Source organism: Lagenorhynchus albirostris, chromosome 3 (genome assembly GCF_949774975.1).
Source record: "Lagenorhynchus albirostris chromosome 3, mLagAlb1.1, whole genome shotgun sequence".
NCBI classification, from domain to species: Eukaryota; Metazoa; Chordata; class Mammalia; order Artiodactyla; family Delphinidae; genus Lagenorhynchus; species Lagenorhynchus albirostris.
The window spans coordinates 126,040,336-126,064,371 of NC_083097.1; the positions used below are offsets into that span (position 1 = coordinate 126,040,336).

General features: G+C 54.3%; 1 protein-coding gene across 9 annotated transcripts in view; it reads right to left on the reverse strand.

Annotated features, from left to right (window-relative positions):
* Positions 1–5,539: 5,539 nt before the first annotated feature.
* Positions 5,540–24,036, reverse strand: part of CAMK2A (calcium/calmodulin dependent protein kinase II alpha) — a 45,919-nt gene continuing 27,422 nt past the window's right edge. For 3 of the 9 annotated variants that reach the window (XM_060143996.1, XM_060143993.1, XM_060143991.1), the window contains 6 exons: positions 23,205–23,237; positions 22,192–22,240; positions 15,599–15,674; positions 12,896–12,990; positions 8,921–9,149; positions 5,540–8,658 (listed from right to left, as the gene is read on the reverse strand). In XM_060143996.1, the coding sequence (XP_059999979.1) occupies positions 8,655–8,658; positions 8,921–9,149; positions 12,896–12,990; positions 15,599–15,674; positions 22,192–22,240; positions 23,205–23,237 (486 nt within the window). In that variant the 3' untranslated portion in view covers positions 5,540–8,654. Of the gene's footprint in view, positions 8,659–8,920; positions 9,150–12,895; positions 12,991–14,589; positions 14,751–15,188; positions 15,335–15,598; positions 15,675–22,191; positions 22,241–23,204; positions 23,238–24,036 lie in introns of those variants that run through there. The other 6 variants (XM_060143994.1, XM_060143992.1, XR_009539632.1 and 3 more) reach the window with 5 other exon arrangements.

The following is a 24,036-nucleotide window of genomic DNA, read 5'->3' on the forward strand; positions in this document are numbered from 1 at the left end:
CAGAACGTGTAAAAGAGCACAGCTCAGTTAGGGCCTCCTGTCAGCCTCTCAGTGCACGCCGACAGCTCAGCAGAATTAGGGCCTTAGCAGTCGGAGAGGCAGGGCTTGCCTGGGAATCCACGGTGAGAGTGGCCTAGAGCTGAAGCCAGGTCCAGGGCTCCCCACCCCTGCTCAGTGCTCTGCTTCCTGCTTCGCTAATCTCTGTGTCCATGGACCCCTGACCCTGGGAGGCTGATGGGGGGCCCCGGGAGGCAGTGGATGTGCCTGGCTGGGGTGTGGTGGAGGGGTGACCTGGGGCCCTCCATTCCTGTTCTGGGAGTCATCAGAGACCGAGAGGCACTGAGATGGGGCCGTGGACCATCTGCCGTGACTTCCAGCCTATGATCTGTGAGAGCAAATGGGGGTGGGGGTGGGGCAGAGGAGAGAGAGGCCACACCATTAGGGCAGCCATATTCCCAAGGTCAAGTTAGGGTCAACAGATAACACCGGGGGTCCGCTGGTTATCTTGCTGTTTGGTCCTCAGTAGGCCCTGCCCCCTCCACCACCCCCGCCAAGTTCATCTCTGCATGGTTCCCTGAATAGGCCCAGGTTCCCTGACCCAGTGCCTTCTCCATCTACCCATTGGAATCCTGTCCATCCTTTCAGGTCCCACCTCCATACAGTCTTTATCACCCCCACGTATGGACTCCTGGGATCTTCAGGGGGGCTGGCTCAGCCCTACATCTGGTGAGCCCTGCCCAGTCCAGCCTGCACAGAGCACTCACGGTGTTCTGAGACAACCCACTTAATTTCCGTGCAGTTAAGACCCTTACATCACGCTCTTTGGACCCCAGAGTACTTGGGGCAGCAGTAGGGCACCATGGGGGGGGCGGGTGTGCTTCTCAGCCACACAGACCTGGGGTCGTTCCCTGCTCCGCCCCTCCTGGCTGTGTGGCCTTGGGGACCCACAGTGCCAGTCACGGCTTTGCACGATGGGCGCAGCATCAATCTAAAAGCAGTTTCTTGGTGGCTCTGGGGACAGCGAGCGAAGAGTTAAGACAGTCCCAGCCCCTCCGAATTCCACGTGACCCGGGTTGCAGAGCCTCCGGGTCTGCGGTGGACACCGTTCTCCAGACTCATTTTTTGCTAATGGCTCATGGAAAGTTTGGCTCCTTGAGCTCCAGACCACTCCCTCTGGGGCCTGAGGCCTCGCTGACGCTGGTCTTGCCCTGGAAGGGCATCCAGAGCCGCCTCCTACCCGTGGAGCCTTGGTCAGCACCCCTACAGCACGTCTGCCTGACTTCCTGCTGCCTGACCTTCTCCCCCAGGACTGAGCAGCAGCCCGCCCCCTCTGGCCACATGGAGGCCTCCCCCCGGCACCCCCATCCAGGATCACTTTTCATCTGGGGGAATTTTCCCACTAAAGCCCACAGCATCTGTGAGCTGTATCCCTTCGAGTATTGGAGTGGGTAGCAGCCCAGGAGGACTTGGACATCCACTGGTCAGAGCCCAATCCCGACTCCATTGCTCACTGGCTGTGTGACCAGCTGAATCTACTGCCCTTCTCTGAACCCAGGTGTCCTCAGATGTCAAATGGGGAGAATAACTTTCCCCTGGCAGGGGATTAAATGAGGTAATATAGCTGCTTGATGCCTACTAAAAAAAAAAATCAGAATGCTTAACCTAAAACGTGGCATGTAGAAATTCTCTCCAGGTGTCATGGTTCTCAAGAGCCTGCTCTCCCTTGCACAAATAAAGAAACAGGCCTAGCTCGCTCCTTCAACCAACCAACCTGGGGGAAGGAGGGCGGGGGTGGTGTGCTTGGAGCCAGAGACAGGCCAAGCGGAGCCCATGGCTTGCACCTTCCAGCTCCATGGCAAGTGCCGTGGAGGCTAGACCAGCGTCCCCATCAGTAAGATGAATGGGTTGGACAGGAACCGTGTTGTGCCCCACAGAGGTGGCTGGAGGGAGAGCTGTGGGCAGAGGGGAGCTCTGTGCCCCTGCCTGCCCAATTCAGGCTTTTGCCAGTGACCGTGCGGTGGAGAGCTACAGGGGGAGCACCACCTCTCTGGAGCCAGATTCAGGGCTTGTCCCCTCTTGCAGGATGGAGTTGTGAGTAGGAGCCCTGATGGTTTCTGCAGTGAGCTAGGATGCCCTGCCTGCCAAACCAGTCAGAGGTGGAGGATGTGGTGTGGGGCTGGGGGGAGTGGGACAGGAATAAAATCCTCCGGGCCAAAAGCCTTGCTTTGACCTTGATTCTGCTGAGCGGGTTCAGGGTCTCAGAGAGTTTGGGGGCTTGGGGTGACGGGAGTCAGAGCCAGGGGAGGGGCCGATGGTCAATATTGATCTAGCTGAGTCAGGGGAGCAGGATGGGGAAGCGGGAAGGCTGGGGTGGGGCCTGCCGATAACTGGATCTTCCAGCTGCCAGTGTGACTGTGGGAACCGGGGAAGGGGGTGCTCAACACAGAATTCCCAAACTGGGCTCTTGCTAAGACTACAGCCGCCTGGAGCCCTGCCCAGTCCAGCGTTTCCTAATCCCTGCGGGTGGAGCCTGAAGTATCTGTATTTTTAGCAAACTTCCCGGGTGATTCTGAGCAGCCAGCCGAGCTCCCATATATATTTGGGGCCCACGGGTTCACCCCTGTTGCTGTAATGATGAGGAAACTGAGGTCCAGAGAGGGAAAGTAACACGCCCAAGGTCACACCAGGAGAGAATGATGATAATCCCCTCCTTTTTCTTGCGGGACGAGATAGTCCACTTCTAGATAACTCCATTCACCATCTGCTGTGGCCCAAGGCCCTGGAAGGGATGGCCGCCCAGAGGGAAGTGGCCTCTGAGACCTTTGCGGGCCCAGGTGGAGAAGGGAGGGTGGGGCTCATCCCAGGAGGAAGGACAAGGTGGGCGTCCATTTCCACAGGACTGGACCTGCCCCACCTTGCCCTCTGCAAACACTCCCAGCACCTGCTGGGGGATGTTCCCTAGAAGGTATACTATGGTCCTGGTCTGGGAAAGGCCATTTCCATTGCTGGGGACCCACCCATGCCCTGGAAAGGCACACCTCCAGCACGGTAGGTTCGGGGCCCTCTCGGCCTTCTGACACCTCTGACCCCCTTCTCCCCGCTACCTGACCCACTGTTCTGGGCTCTCAGCCTGGCTCTTGCCTGCATTCTTCCGCCACATCTCAATCTTCTGATCATCCACTCAAATCCCCTCCAGAACCCCCAGTCACTGCCACGCCCCTCCTACTCTTTCTTCTAGAGCTCCCACAACCTTCACACCAGGGCCAGCCCTCAACCCAGCCCACCCTGAATGCCGGTTCTCACATTCTGGGGTGGCATCAGGGATTCCTGGGGACAGGAGACAAGCTAGCTCATCTCTGGGTCCCCCTCAGAGCCCAGCCTGTCTGCCGCATGCCCTAGCAGTTGTTCAGAGTGGTTCCTATTCCGAGTCTCACCTCCCTCCCTCCCTGGGCCATTTTGGGCAAGTGCTGCCTTCACTTTCTGCACCACCGCGTCCCCTTGTTCGTGGAATGAAGAGAATAGTAGTGCCCAGCAGGGGGGTGAACTGAGGGTTGTGAGAGCACATATAAAGGAGGTCAGGTGTGCACACATTCCAGCAGCACACATTTGTCAGGGGTCTACCCCGGGGCAAGGATGATGATACCTGCTGCGTGCATCCTGAGCGTGGACCAAGTGCTGACCGCCTTCAAGGAGCACACGTTATGTAGACACTTGCTCAGGTGACTTCAAACCAGCATGCTCTGGCGAGGTGGGTAGAGGAGGTCGCGGAGCTCATGGAGGGACCTAACACAGTGCATGCTGGGAAGGAGGCGGGGCCTTCCCGGAGAAGGTACCGCAGCTGTGTCCTGAAGGGTGCGGAGGCATTGCTATGCACCGAGCAAGGAATAAGAGGGAAACCAGCCCTCTGCAGTGAGTTCTGGCGTAAATGGGCAGTGAACAGGTGGAGACTACAGGTGTAGACCACTAAGAGATGAGGCAGCAGGTGGAAGGGATAGGGGTCAAAGAGATGGGGTTCCTGAGAATCCCAGCCACTGTTTGCTGGCCATCCACAGATGGAGAAACACAGACCAGGGGCCTGGAGAGAACAGAGCTCTGCGTGTTTGAGTCCCGGCTCTCTGTCTTGCAAGAAGCCTCTTTGCCTCTGAGCCTCCTTTTCTTCATCTTCAAAATAGGGCTGTTGTAACTGGGACAAGAGGTGTGAAAGCACTTTGTGAACTGTAAAGGATCATGCCTCTGTAGATAATAATAGTGCTTTAAGTGGAGCTGGTACTTTGCGAGGTAAAGGATACTTCCTGAGGTCTACTGGAAGCTCCCAGAGCTTCGCAGGCACACAGAACCCCGGACCTCCTGTAACCTGCTCCTAGGCTGCCACCTGCCGGCAAGTGCCTGCAATGGCAGCCCAAGCTCTCAAGTCCTTCCTGCTGCCCAGGCGGGAGATCCAAGGCGCCTGAAGGCTCAGGTCCAAGCAGTCCTGGCGCTGCCGTGCCAGGCTCCAGGGCAAGAGTGCAGATGAAAGCCTTAGGTCCCCCTGCGGCCCTCTTCCTTGTGCTTTTCAGCCTTACTGCCAAGGTCCTCACGTGTGTGAGGGGCACATGCCCCATAGACACGCCCCCCTGGCCGCCTCACAGGCCAGCAGGCAGGACAGACCCAGAAAGCAGCTGGCGTGGGAATTCTGGAGCCCAGACACCCGTAGCGTGGTCTGGAGAGGACCATAGGCTCCAAAAGTCACAACCCCCCAATCTTGTGGAACCAGGCCTCTTAGGTAGGGTGTGGGGCATGGCTTACAGTGAGCAACTCATCTGTTATGCCTGGCACTTCGGGTTTCGCACTGAAAATTCCATGTCAGCAAACGGGATGGTTGGTCACCCTGTCATGGCCTGAGGGGGCCAAAGCCTCTGCATCACCACCCTGGCCCAGCCTGAGCAGCTTGGGCTCAGGGAACCACACTGGCCTCTAATGCAGCAGTGGCCTCCCTTCTTCCAGTAAAGCCAGCCCACCACCCCTCGCAACAGCCCCAGCACAGGTGAAACTGCCCCCGACACTAGTTTCACAGATAGTTTGTGGGTAAAGAGACCCTTCCTCCCCCTCTGACATTCTCCAAACCCCTCTCCAGGGGCTCTGAGGCCTGGGGGCTTGCCTGTGAGGTTGGGCAGGAGGCAAAGGAATGGGTGGGGAGGGACTTCTTCTGGAACAACCTCCTCATTATACAAGGAAACCAAGGCCCAGAGGAGAAGAGCCTGGCCCCAGGCTCCCCGAGGGAGACTCTGCTGTTGGCCACTGGAGGCAACTCACGCCTACCCATTGCTCTTGTTAAGGGCACTCCACGTGCCTGAGAGGGAGCCAACCCCATCCCAGGCTCTAAGGCTGGGGCACGTGGTCCAGGCATAATCCCACAGTGATTGGCTCAGACTTAAGCACGTGACCACGTTAGTCCAATCAGAATGAAGACCTGGGCCTTCATTTTGCAAATGCCAAGAACTAGAACCGGAAACTGACAAACTCTCCCAGTGCCCTGCTTGACCAAGACAGAGACAGCCAGTGCACAGAAGTTTGTAGCTATTTATTGCACTGAAAACACCAAGAATAAAACAGACACCCCTTCTTCCCCCCAACCCCACAATAGCAGAAAGTTTGAGCAGTGGTCATTCAAGTTCACAGCCACATATTTTAAAAAAGGAAGAACGGAAACAAAACCCCAAATAAATAGTAACAAAGAAACCAGCACAGGGAGTCTGGCAAATACATCCCCAAAAGGGTCTCCCTTTGACGGGAGACAGGAGGCCAGGGGTCAGGATCAGCGCTTGCTGGGCGCACGCGCGGGAGAATGCTTTCCCGTTAACGTGTTTGCATGCTGGAGCCTAGGACTTGTCTTCGGTGTGGATTTTTTGCATCTGCAGGACGTTTGACTGTCTGGTGGGGTTGGGCTCTGGGCCGCGCTTTGTCTGCCAGTCTCCCCTTTGGGATCACACCGGTGCCCTGTGGTCCACACCGGCTGGCTGCGCACCCACAGGCTTGGCCCTCGCAGTGGGGCCATCTTGGCCTGGGGTAGGGACCGGCCTCCACTTCTCTGGCACCCAGAGAGGGGCACAGTGGACAGGAGGTGCGTCAGCAGATGAAAGGCAGGACATTGGTGTCCTCCAGCTCAGCTCCCTCTGGTGGGGAACCGAGGGGAGAGAGGGGAAAGGACTTTCCCAAGGTCACACAGCAAGTCTGGTCAGAGCTGGGAATGGAATTCTAATCACCCCCAAACTGTGGCTCTTTCCCCCGCAGTCCCCTGCTGATTAGCAGAGGACAGGCACCAAAGAGGGGGATGAGGGGCAGGCGGGGGAGGGAGGAGGGACTGGCCAGGCCCAGAAAAGAACAGGAGTCCAGCCAGTGACTCACACTGTCAATTCTCATGGGCGTATTGGGCTTCACCTCACCATCCTGTTTGATCCCGCATCAGCCCTGCCACATAGGCTGGGCGGGAATATTTAACCCCTTTAACGGAGGGGGAAACTGAGGCTGAAGGAAGGACCAGACTTTGCCTTGGTAATGGCAGCAACCGCTCACCTTTGGCTTGGGGATGGCTGTGGGAGCTGGCAGACAGCAAGGGAGGCAGGCGGTTTGGCTGCTGGAGCGCTGGGCTCATTGGGCCTTACTGGGAAGCCTTCTGGACCTGGGGCAGGCCAAATGCCGCCTGGGCCTTGGCAGCAGGGTCTCTGCCAAGGACAGAGTCCAGTGATCGACCAGTTTGGAGACCAGGAGGGCTGGGCAGCCTCTCTCCTGGCCTACGGCCCCCACCCAGCCTGCCTCACCTGTCCCGCGGGCAGGAACTCTTGAGAATGGGCCCAGCGGACAGCTCATGATAGGGGAAAACTCAGAAAGTCCTGGGTCACATCCCCACTAGTCCGGCTCCACTCAACACCCAGGATTCCCCAGAGGTTTGGGGGAATCAGAGACTCCCCCAAATCTTTGGGGATGTGGCTCTTCCTCCCCTAAAATCCTCCAGAGGGGAAAGTATCTCATCCTGGCAAAACACGGCCACACAGAGGCCAAAAGCACAGAGAGGCAGCAACATAATTCCGAGTCGGACACTGAGAATACAACCTCTATTTTTTTTTTGTCCAAAACATGTAGGTTGGTTTTGCTGAGTGTTTTTTCTTCTTTTCTTTTTTTTTTTTTCAACATACTTACTGCATATAAAGTCATGCAAAGAAAAACAGTGCAGACAGTAGATCCTGGTGGAGGTACCAAGGCATTCCACATCAGAGTCAATCCCAAGGGAAGAGGGAAAGAGAAAGGAAGAAAGAGATGCAAACCCACAGCTGCAGGAGGAGGTGTGAAGAGGAGAAATCCCAGCGCTCTTTTTGGACCCGCATGAAGACACATGCTCGTGAACCCCCCAGAGCTGGGTGGGGGGCGCTGAGGGGGGGTGTGCAGATGTGGGGGATGAAATCCTGGGAAGCACGGTAGTAAGGACCCCAGTTTGGGAGGCAAGCAAGGTAAAGTCCAGGTACTGCCACCCTGACAGCTTCCCCCACTCTCTCTGCCCTGATTTGCTGTTTCTAACACCTGATGCTTCTCCAGTCCGCGAGGGAAGCTGGGGACTGAAATGTCAGAGAGATCCTTCCCCCGGGGGCTGAGTCCATCTCAGCCCCAGATAACCACAAGTGACAAAGTCCATCTCAGCGATGACCAAAAAAAAAAAAAAAAAGACCAAGAACAGAAAAAAATACCCCTCAGCCCTCTTCCCACCTCCCTTCCCAACCCAGACCTTCTCACCAATTTGAGAGGTCTAGTTATTACATAAATATCCATTAACGCAAAATCCATTTACGAAACACAGAAGTTTGGCTATAAAAAGGCATGCGGTCCAAGTAGAAGTGATACCTAAACGCTGTTTTCTTTCGTCCCCCAAAAGCAATCAGATTCTCTCCCTTGGATGTGATGAAGCTGGAATTCTCCGGGCCTGATGGAAGGATGGAATGCGCCATTAGTGTTGGAAGTAAATGTCAGCAGGAGGAGGAAGGAAAGAAGTGGGGGCACCCTGAGAGGATTGCGCTCCCCACACTGAGGGAGGAGGGTCGGCTGGAGAGCAGGAGAGCAGGACAGGATGGGAGAAGAGTTAGGAAGGCAGTTTGAGGCGGGAGGCTCCTGGCATCTGCTCCTCTCTCCCCCTCTCCCCCGGGGGAGGTTGGCTCGGGGGACTGGGCGTTCTTCTGCCCTTCCCTAGAGGAGCCCGGGAGAGGCGAGATCAGGGAGAGGATCTGGAGGTTGCCACACTCCTCCCAGCTCCACCCCTCCTCCCCAGCCCCTGGATGAATACACAGCTGGGCACTGTGGCTTCCGGCCAAGGCAAGACCAGGCCAATGACAGCTGAGGGGAGGGGGGGGGTCCTCGGGTCCAGCACCCAGGGCACGTGGGCCTGAGGAAGCCCTGCCCTGGCAGGGGACGGGTGGTGACGGGGAGATGTCGCCATTTGCTCTGAAGTCATGATGGCTTTTGCGAACAGGCAGGTTTTCTTGACACAGGTATGAAGGTGATGGTGATGGTGGTGGTGATGGGATGATGTGATTGGGGGAATTCCAGCTAAATCCAAGTGGGAGAACCAGCAGCCACATTCCACGGACGAACGGTGGATCTCTGCGGTACAGTGCCCCCAGCCTGGTCCTTCAGCTGTAAGACATGGTATGTGTGGTGCGTAACGTGGGTGCTTCCGAGGGCACCCAGCCTGCCCACCTCCTTGGATGGAGTTCAAGCTGCCTCCTGTGGGTCCCCCCAGCTCTTCCCCCTCACCCCCTGGGGCCTCCAGGCCTGATCTCCTCCCTGTGGTCTTCCCAGCCGCCGGGTTCCCCAACGTGTACCGTCTCCAGACAGGCACCACCCCGTTCCTTTAGATTATCCTGAATAACAGATGGCAGGAAGGAGGGGCTCTTACTGGGGCAGGACGGAGGGCGCCCCAGATCTGTGGAAGTGGATGATCTGCCATTTGCCATCCCGGCGGTGCCAGACGCGGGTCTCTTCCGACTGGGCCGTGCGGGGGATGCCGCCGGCATCCAGGTACTGCGTGATGCGGATGTAGGCGATGCAGGCCGCCTCGTCACCCATCAGGTGAATGTGGGGATTCAGGATGGTGGTGTGCACAGGCTTGCTGTTCCGGGACCACACTGCAGGCGGGGATGGGAGGGGGCAGAGGGGTCGCACCTGGGGGCCTCCTGCCTCGCTTCCTTCACTTCCCCAATTCTCAGCAACCCTCTCGGCAAGAGGCACCTCTGCCTGCCTCGCTTCCCGAAGAGTGGGGCTCTGTGACAGGGCTCAGCTCCCTGGGAGTCAAGCTCATATCCCAGCTGAGATACAGTGGACTTCAAAACAAGCTGAATTCTTCAAATGCAGGGGAATGGAATTTTCAAATCATAGTGTCTCAGACACGCAGGTGAATGGGGAACCAGGTGAGCTTACACCAGAGCCTCAACCCAGATCCCTGTAGAGGCCAGGAGAGTACATTAACAAGGAGGCTGAACTGGATATAAGATGCTAAATGACAACGGACCCTTCGTCTCTGGGCCAGGGGGACAATAGGGAGTGGTGGAGACTGTGGTGAATAGGACACCGTGTCCCTTCTATGGAGGTGCCCTGCACACAGCTTCCCTGGTGTTTGCTATGTAAGTGGGACCCGTGTTGCCACACCTGATTTTTCAAGAGAATCTAGAAATCTGGATTTTTATGTCGAATGCCTCATGTTTAATTATTGGCATCAAATTCAAATTTAAAACATCATACAGACCCCATGAAACATGTGTAGTCCAGCTATGGCTTGTGGGTCCCTCATTTGCCACCTCTATTCTCAACATGTAGAATGATGGAAACTTGAAGAATATTAAAATTGTATAATCTTAGAATCTTGGAATTATAAGGATGGTGTTGGTGGTGATGGGGTGAAGTCGTGGAACTTTTCAGCGTTAGAGGGCAATGCATAGCTCTTGTAATCATGGCAGAACTGACAAAAGTACCAGAAACCGGCTCTCTCTATGTGAAATATTACTATTATTATTATCATCATCACCACTATCATCATCATCTTGGTTCTAGGAACTCTTAATGTTTTCAGCAAGATAGAAAACAAAAGCACAGAAAGACGATGACCTAGGGAGGGGCTGGACAGGGATCACCAGGATCTTGGCTTCAGAGGAACCCTCATGCCTTTTCTTAGTGCAGCCCAAACGTATCCGAATCCATGGAGAGCTGATTTAAAATATAGACTGCCCAGCCCCACCCTTCAAGATGCCAGTTCAGGAATCTATAATATTAAAAAGCTCCCTCTCCCCGCTCCCTCCCCCATCCTCTGATTCTGATGCCCAGACAGGTTTGTGAGCCACTGATTTCCTGAAAAATGTTAAAAAAAATTTTTTTTTTCCAGGACTTCAGAAAGCATCCAATAGTATCCACCCCTAAATATTCCAATCACACTATACCCAGGCTTTGGATAAATGACTCAAAATCACTAAGTCTTACATATGTAGACTAAGAGACTTTTACAGTTCTGGGACCTTGGACAGAGAGAGTGCAGAGCTTTTGTGTTATATAGGCTTGGGGGTGACCTCAAGGTCAGAGGTCAGAGGTCACCCCATGGCCCTCCCACAAAATGCAAGGAGGCCTCCATAAGCAGCCTTGACAGCATCTGGGGCTGGAGGCACTCAACACCGTCTAGTTCAATGCATCCATTTAGCAGACCTGGAAACTGAGGTCCAGAGAAGCAATCGGACTTGTCCAAAGCTAGGCCAGTTTCTGAAAGAAATGCAGTAGAACCTAAAAGAAGTCGGTCTCGAGGTGGGTCTAAATTAGGACAATCTAGAACAATCTCCAAAGGGACAAACAGAGCTTAGTATTGTTGAGGGCACTGGGCCTTACTGTTGTCTGCCAGGGCGAGGGTCCTGAGGGTCATTTGTAGAGCAATGGCCACCCTCATGTGGTATCTTCTGAACAGACTCTAGGCTTCCATTTTCTATCCTCATGGATAGAATGGGAGAAAGGGCCAGGTCCTCCCGCAGGATAAAGCAGGCAGGAGGGTGGGACTTGCCCCAGGGCAGGCAGTTACTCTGGGTCTTGGTCTTGTGGGTCCTTTGATGTGACCAGGTGTCCAAGCCCAGAGTCCAGGGGTCTGGTGCTGTGATGGGGCTCGCTGCCAGGATGCAGATCAAGGGCTAGCACAGCCGTCTGTGTTTTTTTTCCCTTTTGCCATCCCTCAGTCTTCAGAGCCGGTTCAGCCTGGTCTCTGCTCTGCTCTGTGGGGATTGTGGAATTCTCTGGGGAACCAGTGCCCCCCACCCCCCAGGACAGACGAGTATATAGGTGGCCATGGTGATCAGCTAGGGAACTCCAGGGTGATGGGGACGGTGGGGTCCAGCCACTTCTCCTCACATTCTATCTCCATTGCTAGCCTTAGAAAATCAGAGTTTGATGTGTCAAAGGAAAATGCAACTTCCTTCTTCACGGCTTTTTGGGGATGCCCTTAAGCCCTCATACTCTACAAGATTCCATCAGACTGCGTGCAGGCAGGAGAGGAGTGTTCATCTAGGGGACACTAACGCCCGGGTGAGGGGGGAGCACAGGGAAGGAAGGAGGCGCTGGAGAGAATCAGGACCGGGTTCTGCCGCCAACTTTCTGGGTTCCTTTGGACAAGTCATTCCCTTCTCTGGACCTCTGTACAATGAAGAGTTGGACTAGATCCAACTTCAGTTGCTTAGGTATCACCTTTATTTTTACCATCTACCTGTACTTACTTTATGAAAATATTTCCTTAAATTGATTCACTTTATTAATTTATATGAGTTTATTTTAAAAGAAAGCTTTCTAGTACAATCATTAATGAATAACCAGTCTCATAGAATACAATTTTAATAATAAGTCCAGTTAAAATAAAACCAAGTTATGTAATCCTAGCTCCATGCTCTTGCCTGCAAGGGATCTGAGCCTGAGACCACTCTCTTTCTGATAATGAGGTGAGTTAGAAAGCATTAGGTGCTTAGGACAGACTAGCGTTAAACTGACCCTTTCCTCTTGGCGGAGCCGGATGTACCGAAAGAGAATTTAGATAGGGACAAACTTTCTCACTGTGTGAACCAATGCTGTTTCAACTGGTGTCCACATGCACCGGAAATCACCTAGCATAGCCTTGGTGGTACGTGCCTTCCCTCTGGGGGACCCTGGATGTGCCACTTCTCAGGGCCTCCCTCCGGGTCCTGAGCTGCAGGAGTCTAACCTGCGTGTGCTTTGGTTCGTCCCCATCTGACCCCTGGCCAAGGTGAGACACAGACACAGGCAGAAAGCGCCCTAGGTCAGGCCCAGCCTCAGCCCCCTGACAGCCCCGGGTTGCAAAGCTGCCAGGGTCTCTCCTGCAAAGGAGAGGCCCGGGAAGGACAGACATGCGGACAGAGACCTAGACAAATAGGCAGGGCACAGCAGTGTGAGCTTTGTCCTCTCCTTCCCCAGACTGCCCACCCACGGGGGCACCTGCACAACAACAGCCCATATGCCAGCTTGCGACCAGCTGGGCAGCTGGGGTGGCTGCAGGCATTCAGGTGACTGTAACTTGGGGGTGTGCCCTGGTGGGAAGGCTCCCTTATCTGTAGAAAGGGAAGAATGGTCTTCCCCAGGCCCTACCAGGGTCATGGGCAGGCGAGGGCTGGGAGAGCTTGTCACGCTCATCCCAAGTCCCCATCCGCAGCCACTGGCGTCGGACGGTCCAGGGTTCGGAGAGGGAGCCAAGATGGTACCAACCCCTGTCCACACAGGACCTTCCTCTTCGCTGCCTCCTGAGCTGCCCCGGGGGCCCTGCCCGTCACCCTGCTGTGCCATCTGGCAGGACACGGAAAAGAGCAGACAACAGGCAGCCCAGAGGGAAGGGATTGCTCACGGTTTTCAAAATAGAATCGATGGAAGTCCAGGCCCTCGACCAGGTTCCCTAGGGCCTCGGGTTCGAAGGCTGTCATCCCGGGGTCACACATCTTCCTGGGGGGAGGAAGTCAGAGGAAAGATGGGCTAGGGTGGCCTCTCGGGTGCCCCCCTCTAAATTCCAGGGGCCTGGACCCCGGGAAGGCAAGCCTGTGAAATAAAAGTGACTGCACCCACCTCACAGGATCAGTGAGGTTGGCGGATGGGACAGGGCTGGTCCAGTTACGGTGTGGGGCATTGCTGACTGGCTAGTGCCACTGAGAACTGGGAAGCCTGGGTACAGGTCGTGGCTCTGCCACTTACAGGTTATGAGACCCCCAGCAAGGGGCTTAACCTCTCTAAGCAAGAGCACCATGAATGTTGTGCATGGTACGCTGCCCCAAGGCGCCGGCGGGGATAATTCAGCCTGTACGCTCCTCTCCAAATTACATCCCCCGCCCAGGGCAGCAGATCCATCCAGAGAGGGCTTTTCCTAAATGGTCTCCCTTGGGCGGGGAGACATTTTCCTTCACTAAAGTGAAGCAACTTCTGTTCACCAAGCAGGTGTGTCCCTGGAGGGAGTGCGTTCTGCTACTTTAAACAAAGTTGCCCTATTGTTGGCAGCAGCCCTCCTGGTGAGCCACACTTTCCTCTTCTGTAAGATGAGGAAAACAGCATTCCAAGAAGTGATGCCTGGGAGGAAGGAGCGCAGGGCATGGCCGAGGAGGCCCACTGCTCTGCATTTTCGGCTCGGTGCTCCCACCCAGGTCTGTTTTCTGGGAGACCCTGACAGCCAGACGGAGGAAGGAAAAAACTGTCTCCCCCACCCCTAGGTCTCTGGGATCTTCTGTAACACAACACGGACCCCTGTGATGATGACAATGAAGCCAGGGACAGGAAGCACCCCAGGCCAATCAAAGATCCTGACACGGGGAGGGACTGAAAACAGTGGAGGAGGGCACTGGGCCAGCATCGTCTGAGCTGGACGCCGTGGGGAGAGCAGGGCGCTCTGCCCTTGCTCTGCCCTGACTGCCCTGTCTCTGTGACTCCAGACAACTCGCTTCTCCACTCAGGACCTCACATTCTCCAGATGGAGCTGGAGGTTGTGCTCAGACCATATGGGACGCTCAGGACCCTTCCAGAGCCAGAATCCTCTAAGGCTGGGGGTCTGAGCCCTGACCGTCTGGAAGACTAAGCACCCCCTGGCCAAGAGGAGCCCTTCTCCAGAGGGTCTCTGGGTGTCCCTGCCTCTGAAGGACCCTCTGCTCCAATTCCATTGTACGTGTAGGGAAACTGAGGCTCAGTGAGACGAAGGGGCTTATCCAGGGTGACACAGGGCCAGACTCGGCACCATAGGCCTCAGAGGTCATGGCAAGTGGTCAGAACCTAGATTGGGCTGCAGATGCCAGAGGAAGTGACATCACAGAGGTGGGAGGCTTGGGGTCCATAGGGGCCACCTCTCTTTCCCTTTCTCCCTGGCTGTGTCCTTCCAGAGCCACTCTCGGGCTCTCCCATCGCTGACTTAATTCTTTCTAGGACCGGATGCAAAACCCGTTCAACAGCGCATTTCCATGCTTTTATGCAACCCGCAGGGGCACATGTGCACACACACCCGTGCACACCCCTTGTGCACGCAGTCACAAACGTGCATGTGTGGGCAACTGCATCACACTCACATGTACAAGCGGCCTCCGTCTCACACCTGCACCTTCCAAGATCCTTGTTCCTCCAGAGACAATCAGTAGATGGCTGGGGCTTTGCCACCCGCTGCTGCTGAAACCCTCCCACAGTTAGGATGTGCCTGGACTGCCAAGCCTTTGAGAGACAAACTTCAGCTCCTGGACATAGTGGTAACCAAGATCAGGCTGCCCGAGGAGCAAAGCCCAGCCCAGTTATTCCCATCTCACCTGAACCCAATAAGCAAAGGTCATTCTGCCCTTAGTTGGCAGCTTTCGTCCACCAAAAAGCATATGTGGGGTCTTCAGGCCCAGGCCTCGTTAGCTCTGGCCAAGATGTTGAGGCCTCAGCCCAGAATCCTGGCTCTCCTGGGGGCCAGCGGAAGGCCTGCTTCCAGGCCAGACCAGCAAGGCTGAGGGTGGCCACCAGGGGGCGCTCCAGCCCAGCCTTTGCACATAGCTGCCCCTCCAACAGCTGATCAGGTGTGTAGAGGATGTCTCATACCACCTGTTTCATATCATGCTATTTTTGTGCACTCTGCCTTATCCCCAGAGGATGTAAGATTCCTTCTGGAGGTTCTTTTGCTCACCCCTACTCACTGGATGTACAAACGCTATGGGTTCCTGCCTGCTTCTTCTCATCTGAGGTCATAGGAGGTCCAGGGTGAGGCCCCAGGCCCATGTGGCAGGACCCAGCTCATCTCCTGAGGAGGTCCATGTTGTGGTGGAGACCCACCCACTCTGTCCTTGGGGAAGCAAAAGAGTTTTGTTGGAGTTCCTCCTGGGGAACAAGATAGGAGCAGGACTGAGATATAGACAAGTATTGTGAACAGAAAGCTTAATGAAAGCGTGAAGTCTGAAGGCAAACCAGAAATATGAGTTCAGCCTGATTCACAGCACATGCAGAGTGAGTAAATGAGGGTCAGAGACAAGGACCCCCAAAGGTAGCCATCAGCACCCCCTGATCAACAATCCAGGCGGGACATGCAGAATGGACCCAGCCGACTCACGTGTAGGACTCAAAATCTCCATTGCTTATGGCTTCAATCAGCTGTTCTGTCACTTTTATAATTTCTTGTTTCCGCACTGTAAGGCAGGAGGGAACACAGAGAAATAATAGCGATAGTGATTGGGATGCAGCGCCAACCACAGCTTCCTGAGCCCCTAACATGCGCCAGACCCTGTCCTGGCACCTGAGGGCCTCAGAGAGATTGTCTCATTTATCCTCACACTGTCCCTGGGTATCATTACTCCCATTTCATGGAAGAAGAAACTGAGGCCCAGAAAGGTGAAGAAAAAAGTGTGAAATTTCCCTCAAATACAATGGGCAGAGCCAGTGTCTTAGTTGGCAGCCTCTGCCTCGAAACAGCATGCATGATTCTGGCTCTAGGCCTGATTTGAACCCAGGTCTCGAGTCCAAAATATGCTTCTCCATTACCTTGTTTTGCCACCTGAATCCAAGCAAGGTCACCTGTGGAGGTTGTCACCAGCAACCATAAACCAGGGGCTCCCCCATGGTCCAAACTGGGGCCACTAAGGGCGGGCTTAGGGCTTACTCATCCCTTAGGTCTGAGTCAGTTTTTGTTCCATTTGGGTGCCTATAGGAATCAGGCACTGAGCCTTCCAGAACTTTCTAGGCAGAATGAATCCCAGTTGCTGACACCTGGCCTCCCCTGTCCACCACTGAAACACCACGAACAGCTGCTGTCTTCCTGGTAGAGGATTAGACATCAGTTTTCTTATCAGGTGTGTGATGTTCTGAGCCCCAGTTTTCCCATCTGTAAAATGGGGACACCATCACCTCTCATACGTTCAGTGCTGAACAAGTTGTGTAAAGAACCCAGGCTTCAGCACCAGACAGGCTTCTTCTAAACCCCACCCCAGGTCTTTACAAGCTGTGCAGCCGTGGGGCACGAGGTTGTTTTCTGGTCCCTCGTATGGAGATGACAATGCCCTCGTCCCGGAGTTGTTATGAGCATGGGATGAGATGATGTGCCTGAGGCACTTGGACCAGAGCCTGGCACACAGTAGGTATACACTGCAAGTGCTGCCTCCTGCATCTGCTCATTACTGCATCTGCTCCTCACAGCCTGGGGGGTAGGGGGAGGCGAAGCCAGTTTCCCCCCATCTGACACATGAGGAGACCGAGCCTCAGCAATGAAGGAATTTGCAGCCAAGTGTTCTGGCTCCCAGCAGGGCTATGCACCCAGAAGCCTCAGGCGTGTTTCCCAGGGCCAGGCCTGCTTCCCTTCCTCCCACAGGCTCAAGCTTAACCTCCAAGCCGGTCAGTGAGCTGGCCTGCTAGAGCAGTCTCAGGTGAGATGGGTGGACATGTTGCCCATTTCTCAGGCTGGGAGCATGGGAGGGAGACGGCTCCTGGAGGAGGCCTTGTCCCTGCCCCTTTCCTCACCAATTGCTGGTGCCATCCCATCCCTCCTCACACTGAGGAGCTCACCTCAGGCCCAGAGGATAAAGAATCGCAGGACACCCAGGCCGCAAGAACGCTTGGGGACCAGGGACTCAGCCTGCTCATCCAACATTGGGGAAACAGAAGCTTGGTAAGGGGTGTGACTTGCCCAAGGACATAGAACATTTTGGGTGCAGAGTTTGGCTCCCAGCCCAGGGCCTTTTCCACAGGACCCAGGAGCTCCAATGCGTTCCGTGATGTGTTGGGCCCACATGCTTGTCTCTTCCCCAGCTCAAATATGAGCTCCATGGAGGCTCGCTGATCCCTGGAGCCTGGAGCAGGCCTGGCCAGGCATTCATTATGGAGTGAGTGACTGCGCCAGTGTTTAAGCTGCGAATCTTTGAAGCCTCCCAGCACAATTTCATGCGGTTCTCTCCTCCCGGTCAGAGACAAGCTCCCGTCACCGTGGAGGCAAAAGGTGAAATAGTCTGCCCCAGTGGACCAACCGCCCTGAGCAGACTGTGCAGCTCCAAAGCCCATCTCCCTCTCCCCCCGCACCTGCCCCCTCAGGGCAGGGCCCGGTGCCCAGCGCAGCTCTTAGCACGTGGTGGGCGCTCAGTAGACGTAACATCACTGAAGTTACTATCTCCAATGTCAGTCACCACAGTGAGCCGCTAATTCTTTATCTCCTGGCTCTGCAAAGAATCGCCAGGGCTGGGAACGGGTCTGTCTTAGACCATGAGGTCAGCCGGGTGACTCTGGGGTCTTGCCTCGGGCTCAGGCGGAGGCAGCTTGAATGAATGAACGAGCAGATGGACCAAATCAGGGTCTGGGGCTGCTGGCCTTGCCCTGTTCCCTGGAATTGCCCAAGTTGCCTTGTGGCCTCTGTCCCTAGGAGCCCAACAGCCCGGCCTCCTGGTCAACTCTGACCTCCTTCGTGGAAGCTGGGGGATTGAGGATGGGGAGAAACCCACCTCCACCAGGAGACACCTCGTTCCAGCTGCTCCCACATGAAATCAGGGTGATGATGCACAGCGACTCCACATGCTTTAAGAACCCTTCCCACTTGACATTCCACGAGCCCGTGCTTAATGCCCTGTCTCCCGTGGGCCGCTTCTCACCACCATCTCAGACAGGCTACTCAAGCGGTCAAGGGCATGGATTCTGGAGCCAGACCCCCTGAGTTTGGATCCTGGCTCTGCTACTTAGTAACTGTGTTCCCTTGGGCAAGATACTTCCTCCTACCTCAGTTTCCCATATGTATAATGGAGCTACTAATAGTACTTACCTCATAGGGTGGTTCTGAGGATTGAGTTAAGAATATATCAATAAAAATAACTAACACACATATGGTCCTCACTCAGAACCAGCTACTGTTCCAAGCCCTTTATATCGACTCACTTATGTAAATATGATGCATTATGTAAAGCACTGAGAGAACTGCCTGGCCCTCCATAAGCAAGCGCTGTGATCACCATCACTGGAAAGCTCTGAATTGGAAGTTCTCCCTGAGGACGGTCTCTAGCCTCTAACCCGGGCAGGGACACTTCCCAGCAGCCTGATATATGATGGTTCAGTTTCGGTTGGAACTTTGGGGCTTGCAGCCTGCCGGGCAGGCCACCGCACTGCTGAACGGCTTTTGCCATTTGCATCCACCTCCTTCTTTCAAGTTGCAGTCTCCCCCTAAAAGCCCCCAGTTATAGTTCTGGTCTGCCTTCTGGGATCCTTCAGTGTGTACCTGCTTCTCCAGGTGCCTTCCCCCACCAGTCTTTTCTTCTCAGGGCTGAAGGCCTCCCGCATGTGGTTCGCAGGATCTGGCTCCAGCTGGCCATCTATTTTCGAGGGTACTTAAGCTGCTTAGTTGCCTCTCTGAGTGTGAGCACACTATCCCTGATGTGGCTTGAATGTTGCAGAATATCAGGTCTAGGGTAGCACTCTCTACCCCCTCCCCAATTCTGGACACTACACCTCTATGAATGCAGCCTGAGACAGTGCCTAACTTGGCCTCCAGCCACTCAGGACACCAAGTTTGCCGACAATTGAAGCCTAGCAGGCAGGACTCTCCCTAGCTTCATTCTCTGGGACCAAAGATCTGGGGGTCTGGTGCTCCTTAAATCTGGAGGAATTCACTCTGGTTCTGAGCCCCTCCCATGCCCTTGGCAGACCTATTGCTCTACGAAAGATTCATCCAGCAGCTGCTCAGTGGCACCCTCTGGCATTTCTCATCTGCCAGGTGTTCACCCAGACAACCAGGAGGGCTCCGCTCTAGATGGGAAAGCTGAAGCTCCAGAGAGGTTAAGGCACTCTCTCAAGGTCACACAGGATGAGGAGGCTGAGACGGGATCAGCATTCCTGACTGATAGTTCCTAGAATGTCTCTGCCCAGATTCTAAGGCAGCTCTTTGGGTTGGAGAGGAAATTGAATTTTCAAGGAGCTGACCAGGAGGAGATAGGGCGGTGGGGAGGATGTCTGGCAGAACCCCGTGCAGCTCAGAGGGTGAGAAGCCTGTGTATAAAGCCTGAGGGGCTCTGAAATATTAATGTCCCTTTCTTTGCTGAGGGGAGAATGTTCCCTGGAGGATGACATTTCTAATTAACTTTAATGTTAGGTCAGAATCCACCCCACCAGCTGCTATTCTCACTTAGTAAGAAGACTTAACAAATTAACACCAGAAAATGGTTCTCTGGAAACTTTCTCTGAGGCCTGGAGAAGCTGGGGGAGGCACAGAGTTCCTCTCTCCTGCCAAACAGGGGGAGGAGCTCCTGGCTGAGCCAGCAACTCTTCCATCAGACATGGCCTTTTACATGTGTGGAAACTGAGGCAGGGAACGGGGTCCCAGTTTTACCATTAGTAACATTGACATGCCCTTTCTCTTCGCTAGGCCTCAGCCTCCCCTCTTTATTTTATTTTTAAATTAAATTTTATTTTTTTTGGCTATGCTGCACAGCATGTGGGATCTTAGTTCCCCGACCAGGGATCAAACCCGTGCCCCCTACAGTGGAAGCGCAGAGTCTTAACCACTGGACCGCCATGGAAGTCCCATCCTCCCCTCTTTAAAAGGGGCGTAAGTGAACTAAAATTCAAGACTTCGCAAATGTTCCCATCCTGATATCTCTAAAGCAGAGGATAATGATTGTAAATGTCAGGCCTCAGGGATGTAACCCAGAGCCGTTACCCCAGGTGGAAAATGTCTTTAACGGGTCACATTTTACATTAACAGCGCACACAAATTTTACATTCTATTCCAAACATTTCTCTGTCTGTTGAACGTATAAATATTTGTCTTAAAATAATCTTTGAGTAAAACTGACGCTCCAAGAAAACGTCACATGGCTTCCTGTCATTCAACCATAAGCTCCAGTTTGAAAGAAGAGAAATTAAGACTTATTAAACAGTGGCCATATGCCAAACACTGTGTAGGCACTTTAGACACAGCCTGTCATCTCATCTGCACAGCAATCCTCTGAGCTTGATACTATTATCATCTCTTTACTGTTAAGGAAACTGAGGCTCAGAGAGTTTCAGTAAGTTGTCTAAGGTCACCCAGCAGATGGACTCCAATGAAGAATCACAGAGCCAGTTTGCCTCCACAGACCCTGTCTGCTCTGAGACCAGGATTATGAGGCCACAACAAGTCTCCTCAAAACTCCCAGCACCTTACAATGAGCCTCAGATATGGTGAATGTCTCAGAAACAACCTATCTCGGCCCACCATAAACCTATGGAATCAGATTCCACTGGAGCAGGGCCAGGAATATGGTTAAAAATCATACTTGAGGGACTTAGAATGCTGACCTGATCCCAAGGGAATTCTTCGAGATAATGCATTTTGAAGGTTGTCCCTGGTGCTTTCATAGACGCTTGATTTGCTCTAGCACCAGGCTATGGTGATGGAGTGACCATCTCCTGCCCCTGCTTTGCCCCAGCTGGGAATGACCGGAGAGGGACACACATAGGGTGGGGCTTGTCTTCCAAACATCGTGGCAGAGTCAGGAGGCAGTCAACGGCGTTTAGTGTGTCAAAACTGCCTTAAATAAGCCCGAATGGCAACTGTGCAAAAATATTTATTACATAACAGAATGTTCTTGTCCCCATCATTGTATATTCTTTTAGAAGCAAATCATCTAAACTCCTGAAAATATCTCAACCGGCACAGCTGTGATCTCTCCAGGTCAATGCTGTTTTTCTAGATTTCAGAGACTCCCCAGGCATCTCTGACACACACCGGAGTGTGAGAACCCCCTCCCTTGCTGATCTCCCTGTCCTGGGGGAAGAAGAAGGGCTGGGTACAGGCAGAACAGCAGGATGTCACTAACTCGTCCAAGGATCTGGTGTCCCCTGGGCGGAAGCCAGCGCTCCATCCTCCCTCCTCCAAGCTCCAAGCATCTTTCCACATGCCAAGGCCTCCTCAGCTGAGCCAGGCCCTGGAGCCACACTGCCTGGGTTCATATCCTAACTGTCCCCTTTACGAGCTCTGGGACCTTGGGCCAATTGACTCAACCCCTGAGTTTCTGGGCTGTCGGATGGGGTTAATCACAGTACCTACTTCTTAGCTTGTTGTAAAGCTCAGGTGAGTACCAAGCACTTGGAATAGGTCTAGCATGCAGCAAGTACCCCATAAAAGGCAGCCATTATTCCTGTTACCATCCTATTATTTCCTCTCTTACTATCAGATCACCGTTATCTGGGGTCTTGCTCCCCCTTTCATCCGAGGGCTTGTGAAGACTATTAGCCACTGGCTACAGTAGCCCCCGCAGTTTGGGTCGGTCTTAGGCAGTGTTTCCCATATTCCAGTTTGTTGAATTTCCTATTGATACATTTTTGCTTTCCCTTCCCTTACTATAATTACTTCAAGTTTTTAAAATCAACTTGTGGTTTTTTTTTAAAATCCAAAAACACTGCCAAAGGAAAATGTATACTACTATGATACATTTATGACTTGACTATGTTAATTTTTTCTAATACGTGTTAAAGTCAACACATAACTGCTACCATGAGAAAAGTCCATCCAGGCACCTCACACAGGGAAATGGCACCCCGCTGTGTACCCAGCCTATAAGGAGCCAAAGCGAGGCTCTCTGTAGAGAAACAGGACACAAAGCTGGCCTTGCGGTCCCTTCAGGCCGGAGACTGTCGGCGAAGGGGGCCTGCCAGGAGGCCCGGGGGCCCAGATGCTGAAGGCAAGACCCCTCCTACCTTTGGTGTCTTCATCCTCAATGGTGGTGTTGGTGCTCTCTGAAGATTCCTGCCAAAGAGAACACGGGAGGTGGTGAGGCCCGCTTGCCAAGCGGGAAGAGGTGTGGTCTGCCTGATGCTGCGGCCCCGTTGCCGTAAGCCTCATGGGCTCTGCCATCCAGATGCTGCACTGAAAACCCTGTCAGACTTCCAAGCCTAAGGAGGGGACGGGCCCAACTAAGCAGGTGGCTGGTGGCTGGTGGCGGGGACGGGGCTGTCAATGAAGGGGTGGATGTGTGGAGAGCCCTGGCCTTTCTGGAAGGGGGTCCTGAGCCCTGTCTGCTTGAGGGAGCAGAGAGGGGGTGTGGAGGGCAGAGAGGCACATGGTGGCCACAGGACGGGGAAGGAGTACACACACTGGCAGGAGAGGAAGAGAGAGACGGGGGGAGGCCCAGTGTGACAGAGGCTGGGCTTTCCAGGGGGAGAAAAACCACACAACTGAGGGAGACAGCAATGGAATCAGAAGAAGAGGGACGTGGGCCACCATGCCACCGCAGGAACCCCTAGACGGTGGCAGGGGCTGGTGGCTCCTCTGCCACCGGCAGGCCCTGGGTAGCCTCACAGAAGCTCAAGAAGGGCCTCTACGGCGCCCGCTACTTCGGCCAAACCAAGCCCCCCAGTGGCCACAACTGACACAAACCAAGTCCTGAGCTGAGTTCCAGAGCAGAGGGCAAGGCGAAGCGAGAAGCCACGGGCTGGATGTGGGATGGGCTTCAAATCAACCTTCACAGGGGAGGGAGTTCTCAGGTCTACCATCAGGCTGCTGGCCTGGGTCATGGAGTTGGAGGTGTCAACAGAAACACGCCAACAACACGCACACACAACACACATATTGTCACACGAGGCACACGTACCAAGCACACCCTGAGCACCCTCTCCCCGCCCGGGTTCCCAGTGTAGCCTGCAGGAGCGAGGCAGGAGCGAGGGTTCGAGGCCCAGGATTTACCGGCGTTTGGGAGACGGCAGACACTCACCATTAACTGAACGCTGGAACTGGACTTTCTTTTCTGGAAAAACAAGGAGAAGAGATGGGACAGGAAAAGACACAGCGTGAAAACGGCAGGGAGCAGAGGAACGAACGACAGGGGAGGGGTGGAAGGAGGATGGGCCTCGGGGTCATCCTCTGTGGTCCCTTGCCAGCAATGGCATTGGGACAAGGAGTCAGGGCCACCAGCAGCAGCTGACCTGGCAGGGCCAGGCCTCTCTCAGCCTAGCGTTCTGGGGCCTCGTGCACAGCTGCCTGGGTCTCAACAATCCAACCATCGAGCTGCGGGCTAAGCCTCTCTTGGATCAGGGCTCGCCCTATGCCAAGTTCAGATGGAGGAGGCAAATCCTGGGTCTCAGATACCCGGTGCCTAAGGCCTCCAGAATCCTAAGCTCTTGAAGGACAACAAGGTGCTCGGGTCTGGAGATGAGGCCCAATGTCTCCTCCCAGACTCCTCTTGTGTCTCTGCTGGAAAGACCCCACTCCTAGTTTGGTTGAGTGTCACAGTCACTCAGGAAACTTGTCCAAAATATACATAACCAGACCCCCTGTAAGGAGTCTGATAACTAGGTCTGGGCTGGGGCCTGGGCGTCTTTATTTTAAACACTATCCCCAGGTGATTCCAAAGCAGAGACAGGTGTGGGAACCACTCCTCTAAGTGGCCTCAGAAGTCCTGGTTGTGCCCACAGCTTCCCAGTGACTGGCCTATTCGGCTCCTTTATGCTGATAGAGAGACTGCGGCAAAGGCAGACGCACAGCTGAGCCCAGAATTCGAGTCTTTGGGCCTTGCCATTCAGCCTATTCTAGCTTTGGGGGGATTT